Source organism: Argiope bruennichi, chromosome 1 (genome assembly GCF_947563725.1).
Source record: "Argiope bruennichi chromosome 1, qqArgBrue1.1, whole genome shotgun sequence".
In the NCBI taxonomy this organism is placed as follows: domain Eukaryota; kingdom Metazoa; phylum Arthropoda; class Arachnida; order Araneae; family Araneidae; genus Argiope; species Argiope bruennichi.
Window position 1 is genome coordinate 50,284,231 of NC_079151.1, and position 22,419 is coordinate 50,306,649.

Consider the following 22,419-nt stretch of genomic DNA (forward strand, 5'->3'; position numbering starts at 1 on the left):
GGAAAAGAACTCCGACGGAAGTATATTCTGTAACAATATGTTGTTGCATGTCTGAAGTTTTATGATAATTCCAACTGTATTTTTCTAGATATTTAACAAAACGTCTGAAATTGCATCTGACCCGTCATCATTGATAGGCACTGTATATTGTCATTGGCAACAATAGCATTTCCAATTTTTACTAAATATTTTTCCTTACTACATAAGATATCAATGGGACAGAGAAAATTACATCAGCAGGTTTTAGCTATTAATCTGTCATCAGAAACAGGAAATAAAAATTAATAACAGTGTGAATTTAAAAAAAAATCAAAATAAATTAGCAAGTATGAAGAATTTATGATTTGGAGAAGAATTCAAAATTTTATTCTAGAGTACCCACTTATAAAAGTACCATTATTTCTTTCATGCATCCATTTTCGAATGGGAGAGGGATGAAAAAAAATTTTCTTCAGATATTTCATATAAGATACTCTTTTAAATTCTATGTCTGCTGCACCTTAAATTTACTGTCGAACTTGCTGTTTAGTAACGTCGAACTTTCTTCAGGGCTCCAATTGTTTCTGTCTTATTAGGCAGGGGTTCATTCATATTCTCGACATCGCTATCTTCATTTGAACTAGTTTATTTTTCTTCCAAAAATTCAAATGTCAAAGTTTTTTAGTTGCTCTGAGCGGTTTGCGATGTCGTTGATAACACGATTCCGGTCATTGATGCATTCACTGACGATTTCTTCTGATTCTGCGTTTGGTGTCGGATGACCTTGAATGTCGGAAACAATTCGAAACACTTTTTGATGGAACGGAACTCCAACTTTTGTGTGCATAGTTAATCACATTTAAAAAGGAAACTTTTAACTTTTTGTTCCTAACCAGTTCTTTTAACAGATTCCTTGCACACAATTTTTTTATATCATTCATTTAATGTCGTGAATTATCCTTTGATATGAAGGCTGAAGAAATGCACTTACATTTGGAGGAAGAAAAACAATTGCGTCACTTTTAAATTTTCCGGTTGATTGTGTTTGGTACAGTTATCGACAATGATGGCAACATTTCTTTTCTGACGGGAAAACTGAGAATCCAGTTTACAAATATGTCGTTCCCAAATCGTTGTAGTCATCCAGGCATCTGAATTTTCTTCATATCCAACTGGAAGGAATTTAACATTTTTAAAGCAATTTTGGCACGACCAGAGTTTGGCGCAATTTTCAAAAACCGCCAACAACGGTCTTGCGCCGTGTTTTGCGAAATGTTCAAAAGCGAGGGAGCAGATGTCCAATCATAGCGTATAATAAAGGCAAAAGATAATAGGTTTGCCAGTCTAGAGAAAACGGTGGTTGCCAACTTTGGTGCGTTATCGCAACTTGGCGAAGAAGGGAGTTAAACGGTTCACCCGTGCCAGACATTGTTAACATACTCCTCCAGAAATGCACTTTTCATACTTAAATGAGAGTTTTATCAGTCAAAAGCCAGTTTCATCAAGATTAAAAACATCTGATGCATCAAACCTAGATAAAATGAGAACACCAATCCTCCAGTCTTCTGTAGTATTGCCATCAACAGCTGCCACTTCTCCGCAAATCATTTTAAAAGAAAGGCAATGTCTACCTTTGAAACATTCCAGCCAACGAATCATTGCTGCTGCTGAAATTTTGAATGCTCGACTCCTCAAAACTTTCCATGGCTTTTTCTTTGACAGGGTTGCCACTCAAATCTGGAAAAAAAATTCTCTGTACATATAATCAAGATACGAGGAAACACGAGAATAGCACTCATGTACTAGTCATAATTCAATATGATTTTAAGGAGTTTAAAAAGCAAAGAAAGGAAGCAACTATTCAATATTCTGCGCAATAATTGCATATTAAAAGTAGGTTTATATTTACATAAAAAAAAGACAATTTCTCTTTATTTACTACCTAGAATTTAGCAAGACAAAATTTATATATTAAATGGGGAAGGAGGGATATATTTCCTCTCATGCTCTTGAACTGTAAGTCACCCAAAATTAAGAATTCAGGTGAAATAAAAACAAACATTTTTTGCTATCATGATACAAATCATTTTGTTAACTGACTGAAACTTCATCTGGAAACAGGGGATAACAGCCATTGTAGCTATAAATCTCAATAACCTACGTCTTTCAAGTTACAAATCCTTTAATGATTACTTAACAAAAAACGTTACAAAGCAAGATTACTTTCATTATTTATTCATTTTCAACAATTCATGTATTGGGCATAAATTTCTGCAGATTTTTTAGACATCAGTTTCATGGAAGGAATCTAACAAATAAGGTATGGCATTTTTGAACGGCCCAATGCACATTTTTCACTTATTTCATTTTCATATGAACATTTGCGAAAATATTTCCGATATATCATTGAATGCATTAAAGGACAAATACGACGCAGCAAGTTTTAATGCCATAAAAATTCAGCTTTAAATTATTGTTCTTAAAATTTCAAAATTGGTTTATTTTCGGACATTACATTTGTCATTTTCGGATTTGACATATCTTCTTCTCTTGCATTCATTTCAGATACTACGTCCAACATCAGTGATGACTCTTTTGAACGGACAAGCAGTCTTGTATGTTTTCCTCTTTTAACATGATTAGTAAATGCCTGTTTCCCCATATTACTTAGGCTTATTGTCTTCTTACAAATGGAGCAGTGCGCAATAAATGTATTTTGTGGAACTTCTCGAACTCATTCAGCAAAATCAGGATTGATACTTTTTTTATCCACCCAATTAAATACACATATTAAGCAGTTCATAGTTCTGAAAAATCTTTAACCTTCTTTGAATAAGCTCGATGTTTCACAAACAATAAACAAATCATTCAATAAAATCAAATATGGTAGACAAAACACCACCGAGCTGCTTTCGCTGAGAAATGTATTATATTCATTCGTACAGTTGCAGAAATCACGCACATGCCATTAGCTTCAATTCGGAAATCGAAACTGGAATGATCTAAACAGAAAAAAAGGGGGAAGAGTAAAACAGAGGTTTCCGTATTGCACAATCACGAATAGTATTCTTTCGTTTTTGGAAGTGATGACAACGATCTTTTATTCTTATAATCTTTACAGATCGCCATTTTTTTAAATGGGGGGAAAAATAATAATTCGGAAACTTTAAATTCCCAGCTTTTATTAAAAAATTTCAAATTTCCCTGTATTTTCAGACGATTTTTAAATTCTCTGTTCTTTTGGTGGCGAGTTTGAGCATCATGGCAGAAATTGGCATATTTTACACTCTGACCTGTTTTAATATCGAAATAAAATATACTCGATCTCGGCAAACTTCGATTTCCTCATTCTCTCTTTTTTTGTCTCGGCAGTCAGGTTCCTCATTTATTTGTTTCGATGAAAGAATATCATTTGATGTAATCCCAGGAATGTGGAGTTCTTTGACAAAAGCTGTTTTCGAATAATTTGATTTTTCAGAAAGTACAATGGAAGTCCCCCCCCAACTCCATTTCTTTAAAAGAGAGAGTTAAGTCTTCTTTCCTCTCGTATGTTAAAACTGTAATCGAACGACGAAATTGAAAGAGAAAATATATCTCTTAAAGCGGGATTACGCGCTATGAGATGAAGTCAACAGTTTACATTCAACAGTCGCAAGCAAAAAGTATGGGACAAATACATAAAAAAATTTCTAAGAACCCTAACTCCAAAATGGGTATTGCATCAAAAGAATTTACATAACATTAAAAAATAACTCAAATGTTTTTTTTTGAAGTGGCAAGCATGGTTGAAAATTCCCTGTAAAGGATTGATTCTTAAAGTGAAGGGACAAGGCTAAAAAGAAAATATGATGGGATGCAAAATGGAGAAGAAAGATGCCTTTGGAAATTTTAAAAGTTGATGACTTATCGAGTAGAACTAAATTTGGTGACAGGTAAAGCAGGGTTATTTTACCTCACTGTGTATGCAAACTTGTGGAAACATCTTTTTGAAGTTTTACTATATTGAGCTATTTCATTACATTGAGCAGCAAGATGGCTTATAACAAGTTAAGTGATTCAATAATGTACTGAAAAGTATGATTTTATAATTGGACCATATATTAATATATTTTATTAAAGATTTTTTTTTCTTATTTGAATTAAAATAATTGTGGCTTTTTATATAGTTTATGTACAATTATGCAATGACTTACTAGTCTTTCTTATTTTAGATGGCATACTAACTATTTTAAAGGGCATACATTTATAAAAAGAATTATCTTTAAGTGAAAACAGCACCTTTTCTGCATATTTTCGTGAAAATCTAAATTTTATAATAAGCACTGATACAATAATTTTAAATACGAACAGATAAATATACTGAGTATTGCAAATTAGCCAGCTTTGGTGACCAGCTTGCATGCCTAAATAGTTGATTTTTTTACGTTGCTAAATTATTAATATGAAATGCATTTTTTTTTAAATTTCAGCTTGTTATTTGATATGACTGTAAAGCATAAATTTAATTCAATCAACTTGCTACAAATTACTGTGGTTATAAATTGAAAAGTATACACATTACAAAATAAATGCAGAAGTGAAATCCTATTTCAGAATTAAATTCAAGGAAAACTTTAACTTTAATATTGGGGAAAGCATGGGATTGAATGTTTTGATGGGGAGTTTATAATTCATCATAACATGAATAACCATTGAAACAATACATTAAATTCCATAAAACATTTGTACAAAATGAAATTGTTATCTTTAATAAAAAAGGTAGTTTTTTGATTTAGATATTGCAAAAATCACTTTTGTAAGTTTAATAGTTTTAGAATATATAACTATCAATATCCATATATGTAATAGCAATTATATCTGACAACAGTTAAGCCAATTTTTACTTTGATTAAACTTTATGATATGGCGATCTTTTCTAGAGGATTTCTAATAATATTTTGCCACTCCATTAATTAGCAAAGCATTGAATTAAGTGTAACTGTAAAAGCATTCATTAAAATTGTCTGAAACATTCACAGCAATTTGTTTACATTTGACTGTCAACAAAAATTAATGAGAATAATTTCTGAGCCACTTATCTTAACATTATTTTATATACAAAGTCAAACTGTTTAGAGAATAAACCAAAGAAAAATAAAATACAAACACAGAACTCTGCAGAAAATACTTTATTGCTCGAATTAAAGTTTAATCAATGACCATATTCAGAGCTTCTCAAAAATGATTTGTTTGTAAAAACTGATGATAGTAGAAAAAGAAATGGAGGATTGACTTACAAAACTCAAAACTGAACAAATTAGCAATACTTTATGTCAAAATATAATTATAGAAAATGCAAAAATTGCAAATTACATTTTATTAGACATTAATATAAATTTTACCTCAAAGAATAATAAAATCTCAAAACACTCTAATACTTATATGAATTATGTAAATAAACTTTTCAATCATAAAGTACGACACAGTTAAAATACTTAATGATAAGGCAAACCAATATTCGTTACTTTACATTATAGCTTATTTTATTATTCTAACAAAATAATTTAACTAAGCACAAATGGGAGAAGAGGGATAATAAAATCATCTTTCAACAAGAAGCCATAATATTGAAAAGTAGCATGAACATTCCGGAAGAGAGCTGTACACAGTGTAAATTAATTTATCTCTTATATTTACAAAAAGTGGCACGAGAAAATTCTCTCGATAAAGCACTGATCTAGGATAAGGAGCTATGATCAGAGCATTCCAAATCCTTTTGAATAATTGATAGCTTTCAAGAGTCTTTCTTCCAATTTTTCTTTTGAACTATATTCAGGAAGTAATAGCACATTGAAACATGTATGAGCTGTAGGTAACCTAGAATGTAAAATAAAATATTCATTATTTCATAAATTCTTCTGACAAAATTAAGAGCATTTACATACAAGCAAATTACATTAAGAAAATATAAGAATTCAAAAACAAAATATTTATGGAAAGAACGATCAGCTATCTATAACAACTATGTCCCATATACTACTAAAAATAACCTTTCTAAAAAAGTTTTTTGATGCATTCTTCTTAGGGCTCTTGAAATACTTTTTAAAAGCTACACACCTGTCAAACAAATTTTTAAAACTTTTATTATTAAAGTAACAAATATAACAGAAAAATCGAGAGTGGTGACTGCTTCTCTGAAAATTAATCTAAAAATTAGAAAATTAGAAACTAATGTGATGAAAAACTAACAAAATTTTGAATAATTCAGAATGTAATGCAATATGTATACATACATGCATATTTCACAACAATTTAATTTGCAAGGAAATAAATTATAAAAACAAATCCATATTTTACTAATGATAAAACTGTTTCAACATACTTTCAAACCCTTTCATATAATAAAACCGAAGTACAATTTCGAATAATAATAATTATCATTCACAATACCACAACCACTACTTTTTTTCTCAATATTTGCTAAAATAATTGAAAATATTTATTAATTAAGTTCTGAGGGGGGATTAAGTTCTGAGAATTGAATATTTCATGACATGTCAAATACATTATTTTTAGCAAACTAAAGACACATCTATGGCACTGTTTTCTTTACCTAAATGTTTCTTTGTTGTTTCATTAGATGATCAAGAGCACAAAAGGAAAAGTGCCTAACTAAGTAACAGCTTATTTAAAAGGTCTAAATTCATACCCCAGAGATAAGTGTTCATAGTTTATTAAGAACTAAATATGTTAACATCTTCACAATGTTATCATCTAAAATGACAAAGAATTTAATGCCGATCTCATAAACTCAATTAAGATCTCATGCCTCAACTACCAGGCATTTTGAAAAATTAAAATCTAACAAAATGTCAATTACCAATGTTTAAATAAATGTGAAACAAGTGTAATCTTAAAATAACAGTTAAATAAATTTACAACTTCACCACGTATATTAAAAGAATGAGATAAACTGAAAAATAAAATAACCCATCATAGATATTTTTTTTTTTCAAGAATCTGAAATTTTTTTTTAATTCTTTATACAAACAAGAATATATAAGAAATGCAATAAGATAGAAAGTTCTTAAAATCCTCTTAATATATTTCACTTCTTAATAATTTATTTTGACATTAGAAACTAATAGAAAGTTTTTGGATAATCGATAATAGTTTGGAAAACAATTTTTCTGTGTTGATTGATTTGATTTTGTTATTTTCCAAATACTATAATTTTAACAGAAAATTCCAATATTATAACTTTTTTCAAAAGTAGCAAGATAACCTTATAATTCATAATTAAAACTACAAAACATTAAAAAAAACACCAGCATAATTGATGTGATGAATTTAGAAGGCATTATGCTATTGAATATAGAGTATACATTTTAAATTATTAATTTCATGAACACAATTATTAATAATTTGAAATAACTTCTAATAATGAACAGAGCATGTTATTACTTGAAATAATTACTTCATTTAAATTTGCTACTTCAATTTTAATCAAATATTTATAAAAATTGCATGTGCTTCCAAAAGCATTTGAAAGCTAGAATAGGAAAGCATTTCATTCCCTATTTTTCATCAAAGCAAAGATACACCAGTACTACTGAAAATTTAATTTCTAGAAAATTAATGCTTGAACTTGAAAAAACAGAGAAAGTCATAATTAAGTATCTCATAATTTATTTATCACCATCTTCATATTTTAAAAGGTTGTGCATGGAATATATTATTTTTAAAAATTTAAGGATATCTTTGTTATTTTGGTAACAGAGATAACGTCATGCTAGTCTATTAGTTTAAAAAGCAAATAACAACCTGTCAGAATCAGGACCATGTCGAGCTATGACTAATTTGAGCTTGCTGAGACCTCCAACAGGTACTCTATCACTACCAGTAGTAAACTGAAGAAGTTTTCTCTTTTGTTCCAAACTGAAATCATGTACAAGTTGCCAAAACCACCTGCAAAAATAATAAATAATAATTTATCCCCCAGCTATGCTAAGCTTATAAATTTTTTAAAAAATCTAATTCAAGAAATAAAAAAGTCACCAAGTGATTAAAAATAAACTGAAATACGATTTTTGATATTATTGTGAGTTTAAGCCATGACCATTGAAGAGAAATGTGTCGCAACTTTGCCACTTAAAATATAGAACAAAAAACAAGTTAATGACAATTTAACAATTCAGAAAAGGTATATTCTGTTTTATTATTGAAACTGGAGCCAAACCTATGGAATTGCTTGGGCAGCAATTTATGATAATTAAAGTTACTATTATTATATTGCATCACAAGAGTAAATGCAAAACCACTGCAACTCAAAAGTTAAATCTTATACTTTTTTTTTTCTTCCCATCTTTAAGTTTGAATTTCATTGGATTGAAAAATTAACTTTATGAATGAACTTTGTGTAAGCATGAAATTATCACACATACACAATAAACGCTGAAGAAGGATTTTTCATGATGATAAATCATATATAAATTCAAGAATATCAATAATAAATTTCCTTGGACATGTGATGTAAAGAAAGGAATTTGGGGAAAAGTCATAATTCAAAATGTTTCATAAATAGCAGTTTGGTTCGGAAAGATCCTACCACCATTCAAGTTAATGACAATTTAAGAAATAGAATTCTTGAAAATATTTTTAAACAGAAAATATGAAAGATAAAATATATGCAGTCTTCAATTTCAAACCAGGAAACACAAAACATCAATAAATCGATATTTGTTACAATAGAATGAATAAAGTATAATGCTTACTTAATAATTGGTGTATCTGAAAGGTATCCTCCATCATATTCAGTTGCTTCTTCAAGTGCATTGAAATCAAAATTCTATAATGTTTCAAAGGAAGGAAAATAAATTTTATATATGACAGTTAATTAAACATATCTAACTTTTTATTAATATTGATTTTTTTTCCAAATTTTATTTTTGCATTTTTAAATATACATTTTTAAAATGAATTTTTAGAGATTTCCATAGAAAAAATTTACAAATATTCATCAATAGATTTAAAAGCAAAGAAAAATGTTAAGTAGAATTACTAAATCACATCCACATAGAAATCAAGGATAATTGATGTATGGTTAATAGAAATACAAAAAAAAAAAAAAAAAAAAAAAAAAAAAACAGTATTTCAAAAATTTATACCCAAAATTAATAATGTATCAGATTTAAGACCCTCAATATTGATAAAATTTATGTAGGCAGCACAATTCAAGATCATATTTTTACTCAAAATATACCAAATATAGATATTGTATAGTAACAAAAATTATAAATTAGCAAAAATTGAAGAAATATAAATAAAATCCTATGATAAAATTTAAGAAATATTTCTCAATAAATATTTCTTTATATAGTTTCATCAACAAAAACTTTGATAAATCTATTTGTTACTTCTTTTAGCAAAAAAATATTCCCAGGAAAATAAAAAAATAAAAAAACAAAAACAATATAAAAACAAAAACAATATAAAAACAAAAACAATATAAAACAATACTATGAAAACATATATCGAAAACCTCAAATACTTTGATCAAATCGAATAAAATGTTAAAAAATTATAATACTAATTCTTACAAAAAGAAATTAAGATCACTTTAAGAAATTTAAAAATTTGTTTCAAACTAATAAAACAGGAAATGTTTCATAAAAGAAAATTTTTTTTCACTCCATATTCAACTATGTTTAACTCACCTTGTTACCACATACAAGAAGTTCTATCTCTTCTGGCCTGAAAAGCATTTTCAAAGGACTATCATCAGTTACCATTTGAAACCCACGCTTGAATGCTTGAAATTGTTTCACTATGGATTTATTTAATAAAAAGTCAGCATACAATCTAACAAATTCCTATATAGAAGGAAACAAAAAACATTGTTTAAATCCTTCATATTATGTAAATGGAAATCTACTTAAAAAAAAATCAGCATGTAACAAAATGAGCCCTGTACAAAAAAGGAGGGATGAAATGATAAGTAAAAATAATAATAAATGTTATATTTAATTAAAAAAAAATTATATTAATACTAACCTCTTTGTTTGACTGGTTCACAAGAATTTTATCACCATTTTCTTTAAGATCATGAACTAATACAGTTCCAAATACATCCTCATAAGTTATCCTAAAAGTCTGCATGTATACAGTTTCCATATCATCACCTGTATATGATAATAGATCTTGCATTCCTTTATAAAGAGTCTAAAAACAAAGAATTTATTATAAAATAACCAAATTAAAAATTTATTTCATTCAATGGCAGATATTTATAATCTGCTGAAGTTTAATCTTTAAAAATGTAACTCCACTTTAACATCAGTAATTTCAAAATTATCACATAGAATAAAATAGCATTAAATTGAACAGTTTTTTTAAATTTATTTTTACATAAATAATAAACAGTCTTTATACTTATAATGACACAATGCACCCTGTTAATTACTGATATATATCTGAAGCATCTCAAGATATTTTGCTGGCTAGTTCCTAACTCAGAAATTTACATCCACTAATAATTATTTAAAACAATTCACTAATGTATACATGATTAAGAATAAAACGATTGTAGACTCTTTTAATTTATTCTATTCCATATATCAACTTTGTAACTATACAGAACAAATGAGCCATTTATTTTAAAAGTGGGGCAAGTCCATTTTTGAAAAAAATGGAGATAATGGCAGTTATAGATAAAACTTGTTATGATCTTTTAATAAGTAAAATATTTACAGTAAAAAAAATTTAGATTCTAATATTTGGGAGATGGAAGTTTTAGCTCTTAACAGTATTGAAAATCTGTTTATTTTAAAAGTGGTGCAAGTCCATCTTAGATTGAAATTATATTTGATCGAATATATTACGGCAAAATTTAGCTCCAGTTGCTCTATGGTGAAGCAGATATGGCCGATTGACATCTACGGTGTTTTTATTTATCTATTTTTGATATTGAAAATCGGTAGTTGTACACTATTTTATAAATAATAAAAAGTATATCCTAATTTTGTGTGTCGATAATGATGTTAACTTTCATCACCGATTATTCAGTCCAGTGACAACGAAATAAATATCATTGATCACAAATTTTTATTGTCAGGACATTCATTTCTACTGAACGATCGTGATTTTGGAATGAAACTATCCAGTAACTATTCAATCCAGAAACAAGTTCCTTGCATATTCCCCAGGATTACTATAAAGTAATACAAAATTGTCGAAAACATAATAAATTTTTAGTACATGAAATTAAACATGGAAATTTATTTTCAACCCAACCACTGGAAAAAGCGGTTTTAAAAAGAAAGAAAAATAGCAATGGAGAAACCATGAATTGATTAACTATATGGTGGATCAGATTTACAAGGGATGCACCATACAAAATGTTCAACAAAACTTTGACAGAACGAGATTTTGAATTTAAAATTATCAATTTGTCAACAGAACGAGGAAGGTAAATAATTCCAAGTAATTTCAGAAATATAAAATTATCTTTTATGTAAGAATAAAAAAGAGATTTATTACACCTGAAAAATACAAGGATATGATGGATTTATTACCATATATACCTCCGAGAGTATGTTATGGAAGTCTTTTATTTGATCACACTTCTCACTGTAAAATGAAGTATGATGCATAGTATTTTCACATGGGGGGGGGGAGAAGTACTCAGGGACTCAAAATACTAGGTATAAAAGTGTTTATAGCATGACTTTTTTTCACCTACTGTTTAATATTACTGTTATTTTTATTACCAATTATTAACTATATACCCTCATCATCATTAGTTTAGCTTATATAACAGTGTGAAAGAGGATAAATATAAGTTCATAGGCACAATATTTTTTTCAAGTATTTGGAATTATTGAAAAGAAATATCTTTAAAAATTTTTACTTAATAAATTTAAGAAATTTCTACTCATACTTACAGGATTCCAATCTTCTAAATCATAGAATGTTCCTTTTTTACCCATAAGTTTCCTATACACTACCATTGGAAAATGGACATCTAAAATTATGTTGTTGTAGATAGCTAAGCCCAGGATTATTCCAATAAGTGTAAACTGTGCATCACTTTCAAATGATGTAGGGTTAAACCAATACATTTGAGTTTCTGGATTTAGCGTAAACATAGCTAAAATATAAATCAAAAAGTTAATACAACATTAGCAGATATAGATATAAAATTACCTTTTTTTTTTTTGTTTCACAACTTGTGAAAATAATTTATAAAATGATAATTATAAATGCCTATAATACAAAAAGAAATCGATTTTATCTCCAAGTTATGTATATAAATTTAGCACGAAATGCAAGACAAAATTATTATTAGAAATAAAAAAGCAATTCAAAAAATTCCATGAAAAAAATTAAATATTTACCAAAATCAGGATTAAAGATTTCTTCAACTACAAGCTGAAAAAATTCTTTAGAGACTCCACCTTCATCAATACCTTGTTCACCTTCAAATTCAACAACTAGTTGCTTTTTTAAATTAGTTGGATTTTCCATTGCAACCATTTCAAGCTGTAAAATAAGCAATACAAACATGATTTTTAAAAATTATAATAAAATACAGCCAGACAGATAATATTAATTAAGAATGCTAAAAATAATGCTAAAATAATTTATACTTATTTTCTAACAAAGTTACCAACAGACAGTAAAAATTAAAAACTACATAGATTCAACATGCATATAAACAAAAAAAAAAAACAAAGACTTTTCTCATTATATAAGGCTAACTTTTTGATTTTGGATAAAATGTTACAAAATATATTATTGAATTTTCCAGCTGTTTAACATCTTCTATGATCTAAAATGAAAGAAAACTAGAATAATAGCAATACTGCAACTACAAATTGCTACCTAATCTATCAAGTGCATCACTCTCCGAGCTATAAAAATCCTTTTAAAGGGGGGAAAATTCAAGAAAATCATTTTAACTAAAATAATTTTGTTAAATTGGTTAATTTTTATTAATTGTCCAATAATTATAATTAACTCATTTTCCTATTTTAAGCTTGCAATTTTTTCTTACATCCTTAAATGGGATCCTGAATAGGAAAAGTTTTATCACCTGATTTTGTACACAGGAATATTCCTGTTATTTCAATATTTAAATTCAAAATTTCAGGATAGAGAGTATTTCCTAGGTGCATTTATGTCAGACATAAAAATTTGCAACTTGCTTTTATAATTGATTATCCTCTTCCAACTTAATTCAGCATTTAACATTTGGCAACTTATTACATTTAGAAAAGAGATAATCTACATTCCACCACTCTCTCTTTTTTAACAGTTATTTTTATAATACAGAAAAATTGCTAACCTTAACTGAGTGACAAATTCTCACATTACATTTTATATAATGGAGATTCATTATAAATTTGTTGGAAAAGAACTTAACACTAATTAACTGCACTTTATATATTTTAAAAAGGAAAAATTCAATTTGTGATGAAAAGTAAATACTTACCCCAACAAGAGCGTCATCTATTATATGATCTCTTTTTACTCGTAATCTTAAGTATGGATTTGGAGGAGCACCATGTACTAAACTTTGAAGGACGGATATTCTACGTTCACTATACATCCGTATCCTGTTGTCATAATACAAACCCATTGCTTTTACAGCAGGTGTTAAAATAAATGAATAGTTCATAAATGAAAATTTACCACCATCTGTTTTATAATATGCAAAATCTCGATCCACTTCAAGTAAATCACTAAGAGGTTCATTATAAAAAGCTTCAAAAGGTAGCAGGGGTGACCTGCAGTCAATGGGTTTAATATTAAGTTCAAGACTCAAAGGGTCTTCCTTTGATCTCTGACTTTCTTTGGATTCTGGCAATGCTCTGGCACCTAAAAGATCATGAAGATTATCATCAGGTTCTACTGTATCTTCATCATCATCGCTACAATCTTCAACAGTTCCACCAAGAAGGCTAGCATAATATAGAAGTTTCATAAGTTTGGTTGCAGCAATCACAGTTTCCTCATCATTAATACAATATTCTCTCGTAAACTGTCCTCCGATGACTCGTAAAGTAATGAATTGATGAAGAGTGTTCACTTTCCCTCTTAAGCGCTCGGGATCAAAAGCACTCCAGGTACGAGCTAAAACAGCTTGGCTACGAACTGGCAAAAAAGATGCTGCTTTGCAAAATGCTGGCAAAGCAGCTTCTAAGTATTCAGGATATTCCAACATAGGAATTTCCATCACAATAACAAAAATATTTAGAAGACTTGGATCAATAGCTTGTTTATTCCCATATTTGAAATCAAATTCTAAATTTTCAGAAAGAATAATAAGAGCATTGATCATAGCTCGCTGAAAAGGAAAGTCGGGTATTTTAAAAAGAGCATCAAATGCCCGTCTCACAGAACTAATATCAACAGTAACTATGCCAGGTTTTGACTCTACAATTTCTTCCTCAGAACTACCAGCTTCTTTGGATGAATCTTTGTCCTTATCTTCATCAATTTCCATTGCTCTAATGTCTTCTTTGGATAGATTGTCTTTGGTAATATCATTCTTAAAACTCTTTTTTAATGACTCTTCACTTGAAAATACTTGACCTAGAGTTCTAATTAATAATGAAAAATTTTGTTCTTCTTTACATTTTTCAATAATTTCAAGTAAACGATTTTCATCTAGATATAAAACTTCTGAAAAAGAAAAAAAAAGAAAGAACTTAAATAAGCAGTAACATAGATATGAAGTAAAGAAAATATGACATAAAAAATCCTTTCAAAAGAAAAGTAGAATAAAAAAAAAAATGTACATTCTGAATACTTATTCTTTTATATCTTTGTTTACTTTATTACACTCGATTATTTAAACTTCAGAACTGGCAATAACATACTAACTGGTTCTTCATAATTTTTCATAATCATTAACATTCTGTCATGTCATAATAAAAAAAAATAACTTTTTTTAATCTTATTTTAAAACTAATTTTTAAATATGTCCATTGCTGTTTTTTTTCATACTCACTTTTTTTTATTTAAAATTTAATTAATTAAAAACCAAAAGGCAATCCAGAAATCAAACAAAAGATTTGAAAACAATTCCAGCATTAAATTTTGAGAGCAGTTAATGAGTTTTATGATGAAAATTTCAAACGTAAAGATTCTATAAAATGCAAAAGAAAAATTAAGGAGTTAATAGAAAAAGAATCTAATTCAAAACATTAAAGTACGTTGTTGCTCAGTATTTATAATTTCTAAAAATATATTTGGAAATGTTTTATAAAGGAATAAAAAAAAAAGCATAATAAATAACAAGATAAATAATTATTCATATATAAGGTAATTTTCAATGCTTTATTCCTTTAAAATTCTATTTCTTTTATTCTTATATTTTTCAAACATTAAAGCAAGAAATGATATTGTGTGAGGAAATGTAGCTTTTATTAAAAAATGCAAAAGATTTAAACAAAATAATAATTTGTGTTCTTTAAGAAATTTGAATATAAAGGTTAATAACACTATATAAATAATGAAAATATCATTTTGACAAGATATCTTAGCCATTTTTAACAATAATCCTTGTACAGCAATTCAAATTATTATATCTTAAATTACACACACACACACACACATCTACGTTTTTGCTTCAGTATCAGTAAAATAGTAGAATACTAAACCACTATGCAAAGAGAAATGTTTCTGAAGAAAAGTAATACAATTATAAGCATAAATTAAGGATTAAATTTAATGCATGAATTCTTATCTGGCATTAAAATTTCTCCATAAAATTTAGTATAAGTGCTTGGGAAAAAAATTAATATATGCATTTCTTGTATTAATGAGCAGCTTAAGTATATATAATAATAAAGAAGAAGAAAAAATGTATTACCACAGTGGCAAATACATATAAAGCAATTCCCATTTGGAAAATAAATTTACTTCATTTTTTCCAACATTTGAATTATTTTCATTCAACTTTTAATAATAATTTAAGATTTCTTCTAAGATGCAAAGTAAACAATGAATAAAAAAATTTACTGTTTTATTGAAATGAAATTGTTAAAAAGTTTTATTTCAAATTTAAACTATATATTAATTTAATAAATAAATATTTTGAAATGTGATTTTTAAAAAAATATCCATACTAAAATGATGCACCTAATTCTTGGAATTTGTACAAAATTATCCTCTGTCCAATTATTTCTTTTCAATCTCTAGCCAAAATACTGCTGGCATAATGTATTTTGTTATATTTTATATATAAAAGATCATATTTCAAATTATGACTACAGTAAAAAGATTTAATTGCATAAAAAACTGGCATAATATAAAATTGAATATATTTAAAATTAATTTTTTTCACTTTTACTATAAATTATTTCATTTTCTACTGTTCTGTAACCTAGAAACATATAACAAAAAACTCACTGCCTGATATTAGCTCAAATCAATTTAAAATCATAAATTGTAAAATAAGTCTAATTTTTCACTACTGTACGTATATATACGAGATTGTTCTTCACTTCAAAACTCAGACAAACCATAAAAAAAAGATACAAACCATTGAGAACAAAATGAATTTAATACCAAAAGTTATATGCACTTTTGAATGAAAATTCAGGTTTTTGTTATATTCATGGATAAAGTTTCCTATATTGTCTTTTCAAGAAAGTTGTTGCCAGTGATATCATGATTGCCTAAATGAATATTTGAAGCTTCACATTAGCCTGGCATTATTTTGGCATCTTAGGTTTCATCTTAATCCAGGGAAAAGATAAAAACCACTCAGCTCTAAGTTGCATTCTCCATGAAGAACAAGGAAACAAGACTGCCGCCACAAATCTTATTATGTTGATTAAGTCATTCAAAAGAAATGGAAAATACTTTCCCAGCTATGAATTGAATGAATATCTAAACTTTCATACTGAATATTTTTTCCCTAAAATTTCGAAGAACTTCCACACTAATGAGGAGCTACAAAGAGCAGCTAAGATCTATCTCATTGGTTTGCCACTATTTTAAAGAAGATATGAGAAACCCCATCCACTGATATAACAAATACCTGGATCTTCACAGCAATTATGACAAAACATAGCTATGATTATACATAACATTTAGTAATAAATTCATTTTATTCTCAATATTTGTCTCTTTTTATAGTCCATAAAAACTTGAAAAAAAAAAAAAAAAAAAGTCCTCACATTTTGCTATTTATAATCATATCATTAACTTATTAGTTGCTATGTAATAAATGTTATTATACATGTTTTTCTTTTATTCATTTAGAATTTTAGTTTTGTCCTACAAAGCATTTTTTTAAAAATCATGGTAACCAAAAGGACTGCTTTAAATGAGCAAGCTTAAAAGCAAAAAGTCAACATCAAAACAGCCTAGATATACATTCAATAAGACACAGGAGTAAGCCTTTGTTATAGCATGATGTTTTCTATGATAATGTGATAGTAAGCTAGAAAAGATTAATCTGAAAGTAAGCAACGCACTCTTACAAAACCTAAAAATAAGCCTTAATCTTAAAAATCTTAAAATAAGCCTAATGGTTTTAACTTTATACATCACTTTCAAAAATATTATATTCCTTTTATTAAGCTTGTATATATAATTAAGTTTTAGTTATTAAATTTGTTTTGTTTTAAATTTAGAATGCAGTTTATCATTAAAGAACATTTTAAAATACAGTACAGATTACATTACAGAGAAAATGTCCTTTTATTTCTTTCCTGATATTTTAATTTATCAGACATTAACAATAGCATTTTATATAAAATAATAAAGAATACAGTAATTACCTATGTAAGCACATATATTTAAATCACCAGTAACCTAGAAAATATGCATTACAAAGAAACTGCATCTCTTTCAGTTTTCTATTAATTGTATTAACCATAAACTGTATTAAAAGATAGAAGTATATTATTTTTATTTTGATAGCATAAGCTTCTAAAAAAAACATGATAAAGTCACACAGAGATAATTAAAATTCAAAAATCAATGTTCATTTTTCAAAAATAAGTTTATATTAAAATTTGAAATTAAACTTGTATATTTTTACCACAACATTCAATTCTTACCTTTAGAAGCCAGTTCCTTTGTTGTATCCATCGGTGAACTTGAACTAGAGGAAGATTTAGTAATTGAGCTAGAACAGTCTGTAGGATTTTCAAGTGATTGGTTGGATTCTTTTAACTTAGACACATTAGAGTCTTCAGATGATGAAGTTGGCACATCTGTGTCCATTTTACAAGAATCATTTGTATGCGAATTCTTTCGATCTCTACCACATAGTCGAAAATTCTGTTCAGATGAAAGACCTTCGTTGATATTATTTGTGCCATTTGGAACATCTGAACTATAGCTTTCATCTGTTGATGGGCACGGTGGTACACAAAGCTTAGCTTTATCTTTAAAGAGCCTTATGGCACGAGCAGCTGCTTCATCTGGATCTAGTTTAGGAGCTTTTTGACATGAAGCACAGTTTTCATTTTCACAAGACTGATTACCACAACCATCAGTCAGCTGAAAATAATACCGTTCTATCAATTTTTTGGCAGCAGTTCGTTTCCTAGAAAAAACAAATAAGCAATATAGGCATTGAAATAAATTGCATGTAGAATAAACTACAGATAATATATTTAAATAATTTTGTATACATCTTGAAAATTTCTATGACCTCCAACGATTCAAAATAAAAATCTCATGAAATAATATTTATAGTATAGTTATAGGACATTTGTTTTATATTCATCAATTATATTTAGTGTCAAGAAAACAAAATTAAAAGAGAAAAAATTATAACATAACATTTATAAAGATATGATTCAAAGTGAAAAATATAGATGATAGTCAAATATAATAATTAAGATTTAAGACTTTCTAATTTGTCACTGATTTTTAAAAAAAACGTCCATCCGTAATTCAAATTAAGGCAACTTATAAGATCTTATTTCAAAATTTCAATCAGAAAGATAAGTTAATAAATGTATTCAAATATTAATTTTTCATATATAGTTTAATAATTTTGTATTTTCTTCTTCAACTTACTTTATTTTTACTTAAGCACCAAAACAAAATGTGTCAAGCACATAATTACAAAAGGATAGCAGAGAAATTTGAATTTAAAAGGCAATCATGAAGTTAAAGAGAGCAGTAAATTAAGTCTTCAAGCCCTAAAACGAATAAAGAAGCAATCTTTTTTCCAAGATAAAGAAGGAATTACTATTTTAATTCATAACATTTGACGACAGAAAATTTTTAATATTAGTTCGCATTGTTCTCTTAAGAATTTAAGATAAAAATATTACAGTAAAAAAAACCCAATAAACATGAGATTATAAAGTAATTAATATTGCATATCACAATATAGTAGAGCAGTTTGATAAAATAATTATTAATTCCTTATACAATAGTAAAAAAGACACATTTCAACCATTTTAAAAGATTTCTGTAGTCACAAATATGATAAATAGGAATATTTTAGATGGTACAATTAGAAGGGTAATTCATCGTAGTTAAGAATAAATAAAAAATATTCACAAATTTTATATGAAATAATATATATCGGTATATATTATTTTTCAGATAACCAAATTAGAAAAATTCTTTTATTACCCATTTATGAAATTATGGTTTTTAATCTTTTCTGTCAAAGATGAAAACATTGAGTTCTTCCTATTTCAAAAACCTATTGCACTTCTTACTGTTAAAATAAATGTAATTTAACTACCTTCTCTTCACTGGGAATATTTTAAATTCATCATCTAGTTCCATTTTACTTTTAAAATGATAAATCAACACATTTTTATTGCTACTGAATTCCATCAAATGCATATAAATTTGTTTCTAAATTATCTAATCTGGCAATTAGATTTACTCATATTTGCCTTTACTGGAATGTAAACACATTTCGCAAGACCAGAATAACAATGGTCTTATGACTGAATATCTCTTTTCCCATCTTTCTTTAAATCACAAACTATTGATCAATAGAGATTAATTAATGCTATTAAAAAAATGTTGTGCTGATAAACTAAGTTCCTTTCTTTAATACAGTACTAAACTACGTGAATAATTTATTATTATTCACAATAGTAACAGACTGCTATAGCATTTGAACAGATAATTTTAATAAACATGTTTGTTTTGATTTAAAAAATTCAATTTTAAATACTATTACCTATATTAATAATATTTAAAAACAAAAAAAAAACATTTTTAAGCAAAAGATCAAAACATTTCAAACAAAATTATAGTTCATACCACTTTAACAGTTTTCCAAAATTCATAAATATGCATAATATTTTGACAGATGTTAAAACACATTATTCCCTTGTGAATACTGGGAGAATCCACAATTCAATTTTCCTTATAAATTCATGCTTATAATTTTTAAAATATTCACCTAATAATTTTACTAAGACTGCTACTGATATTAGAAATAATTTTTTTAATAATCCTGAAAAAATTCAAGCAATTCATCCAATATAAAAATAACCAGAAATTTAAATTTATTAAAATCTAACACATTATTTAAATAAATAAATGTAAAATGTATACATGTTTCTCAAAACGAGTATTTATCAAGAAACTTTAAGAAGAAAATTCATAAAAATAACTTAATAAAATAAACTTAAAAATAACTAGACATTCAGTTTAATTAAATTGATTGCATTTCTTAAAAACCATATTTAAAAAATAAAACTCAAAAGCAGTTTTCTAGCAAAAAATGTTTGCTATAAAAATTCATAAAAACTGAATAGAAATCATTCATTTCTTATTCATAAATGTTATGAAATGCTAGATATGTTTTAGAAAATGTTTTGAGAACATTCATGAAATAATTAGCATATACTACAGATTTTATCCTAAGGGTTCTTATTATTTTTGAATTAAAATACAGGTATTTTAAATCACTTTGTCTCCAAATAGCCATTTGCAGCAATTTAAATTTTGTATATATCTCTTTAAAAATCAGATAATAACATTTTAACTACATATCATTAAAAAACTTTAATATTAAACGCACACTACTGTCGAACATGGTCAAATTTTAGATATGAAAGAAATTATTCACACATGATTCTGGGAATTAATCACTGGCATGCAGTGAATAAGTAAGAATACAAATATCATCATCTTATGGAAAAAATTAGATTTTGTTGAATTTTAAAAACTGTTTGGTAGTTTGTATTTTTTTGAGAAACGAGATTTCTTAAAATTTAATTATATTATTTGTTTGATTCAAATGATATAATTAAAGCTAAAATTAGAGATCTAAGTAAGGCTTGGGATACTATAAAATTGTATACAGAAACCCTTGTAAGATGAAAATATTATGCATATTTAGAAAAATAAACATGAAAATATTTGCTTCCAATCAATGCTAGGTATATCAGCTGATCTTCAATAAAAGAAATGATAGATTTACTCTCTTTGCGGCAGTATACATATTTTTAAGAACAAATACAGCGAACTCATTTAAATAATAAGAATTATATTTAGATAACTAATAAGAATATACTTAATAAGAATTATAATTTGATAACTAAATGAAAACAATCATTTTGTTCCCAAAATTTGAAATTCTGATCTTCGAACAAACGTCGTAACTTCCCTCTCACCAATGCAGATTTATTCAAAAAAACATCGTAACGCATTTTATATGAAATCAAAACAAAACAAAATAACGCACTCATTGCTCTGATAAGTAGTAACACGCATTGGTTAAAAATAATCAAATCTAAAATAAATATAGAATTAAATAATGCAAAAACTCATAAACTACCATTGGAAGAGCAGTGAATCACGGACAAATATAGTTTTTAAACTTATCTCATGAGTATTTCTTCGCATTATTTGACATTGCATCGTTTAAAACAAGTTTTCCCTTACCTACTAGCTTCTGCAGTATGAGAAGCTCCGGGTGTCACTTGAGAATTCATAGAATCGTTTAATGTTTCCTATTTATTGTAAAAAAGAAAAATTATATTTATCGTCAAATAAAACAAAATAGTAATTTTTTAAATGTAAGTTACTATTTTCTTGGTGATACAGCAACATTGCCAACTTCAGGTGAAAAATTATCTCATTTCAGTTCCTACTTTTAGCATTTGAACAAGGATCTTCGCATACTTGCCGTTGCAATTTAGAAATTGTTTTCTTCACGAAAAATTCTTATTAAAATTAAAACACATTTGAATTACTTTGAAATTCATTTAAAACATAATACAGTTCAAAATTTCCCTAATATTTCAAACTCAAACATATTCATATATGTATTTAACCATGCATTGAAACTTTTCATGTTTTTTTGTTTTTTTTCGTTTACAAATCAATCATACCAAATGATGTTCACAAAATTTTGTTGCTTTAAAAAAATATATATTTTCAAATTTTTATGGTTCAATTTCTAAAAAGTTAAATGAAATATGATACAATCTAATGAACAGAAATCATAAT

The 22,419-nt window shown here is 27.0% G+C and overlaps 1 protein-coding gene across 1 annotated transcript; it reads right to left on the bottom strand.

The window, feature by feature from the left end:
• Nucleotides 1-5,134: 5,134 nt before the first annotated feature.
• LOC129968171 (ubiquitin-protein ligase E3A-like) lies at nucleotides 5,135-22,044 on the bottom strand. Its single transcript, XM_056082005.1, has 10 exons — nucleotides 21,853-22,044; nucleotides 18,036-18,526; nucleotides 13,451-14,643; nucleotides 12,354-12,498; nucleotides 11,901-12,106; nucleotides 10,012-10,179; nucleotides 9,675-9,830; nucleotides 8,733-8,806; nucleotides 7,783-7,926; nucleotides 5,135-5,835 (listed from the first exon to the last, which is right to left on the bottom strand). Exons 1-10 carry the CDS (start codon nucleotides 21,900-21,902, stop codon nucleotides 5,715-5,717), a joined length of 2,748 nt encoding a protein of 915 aa, XP_055937980.1. The 5' UTR covers nucleotides 21,903-22,044; the 3' UTR covers nucleotides 5,135-5,714.
• Between the last annotated feature and the right edge of the window lie 375 nt (nucleotides 22,045-22,419).

Coding starts and splice junctions, on each gene's coding strand:
- LOC129968171 (XM_056082005.1), bottom strand. CDS start 21,902: ATGAATTCTCAAGTGACACCCGGAGCTTCTCATACTGCAGAAGCTAGT. Junction 12,107..12,353: donor AATCTTTAATCCTGATTTTG/GTAAATATTTAA, acceptor TTTATATTTTAG/CTATGTTTACGCTAAATCCA. Junction 7,927..8,732: donor TCAGATACACCAATTATTAA/GTAAGCATTATA, acceptor TTATTTTTGCAG/GTGGTTTTGGCAACTTGTAC.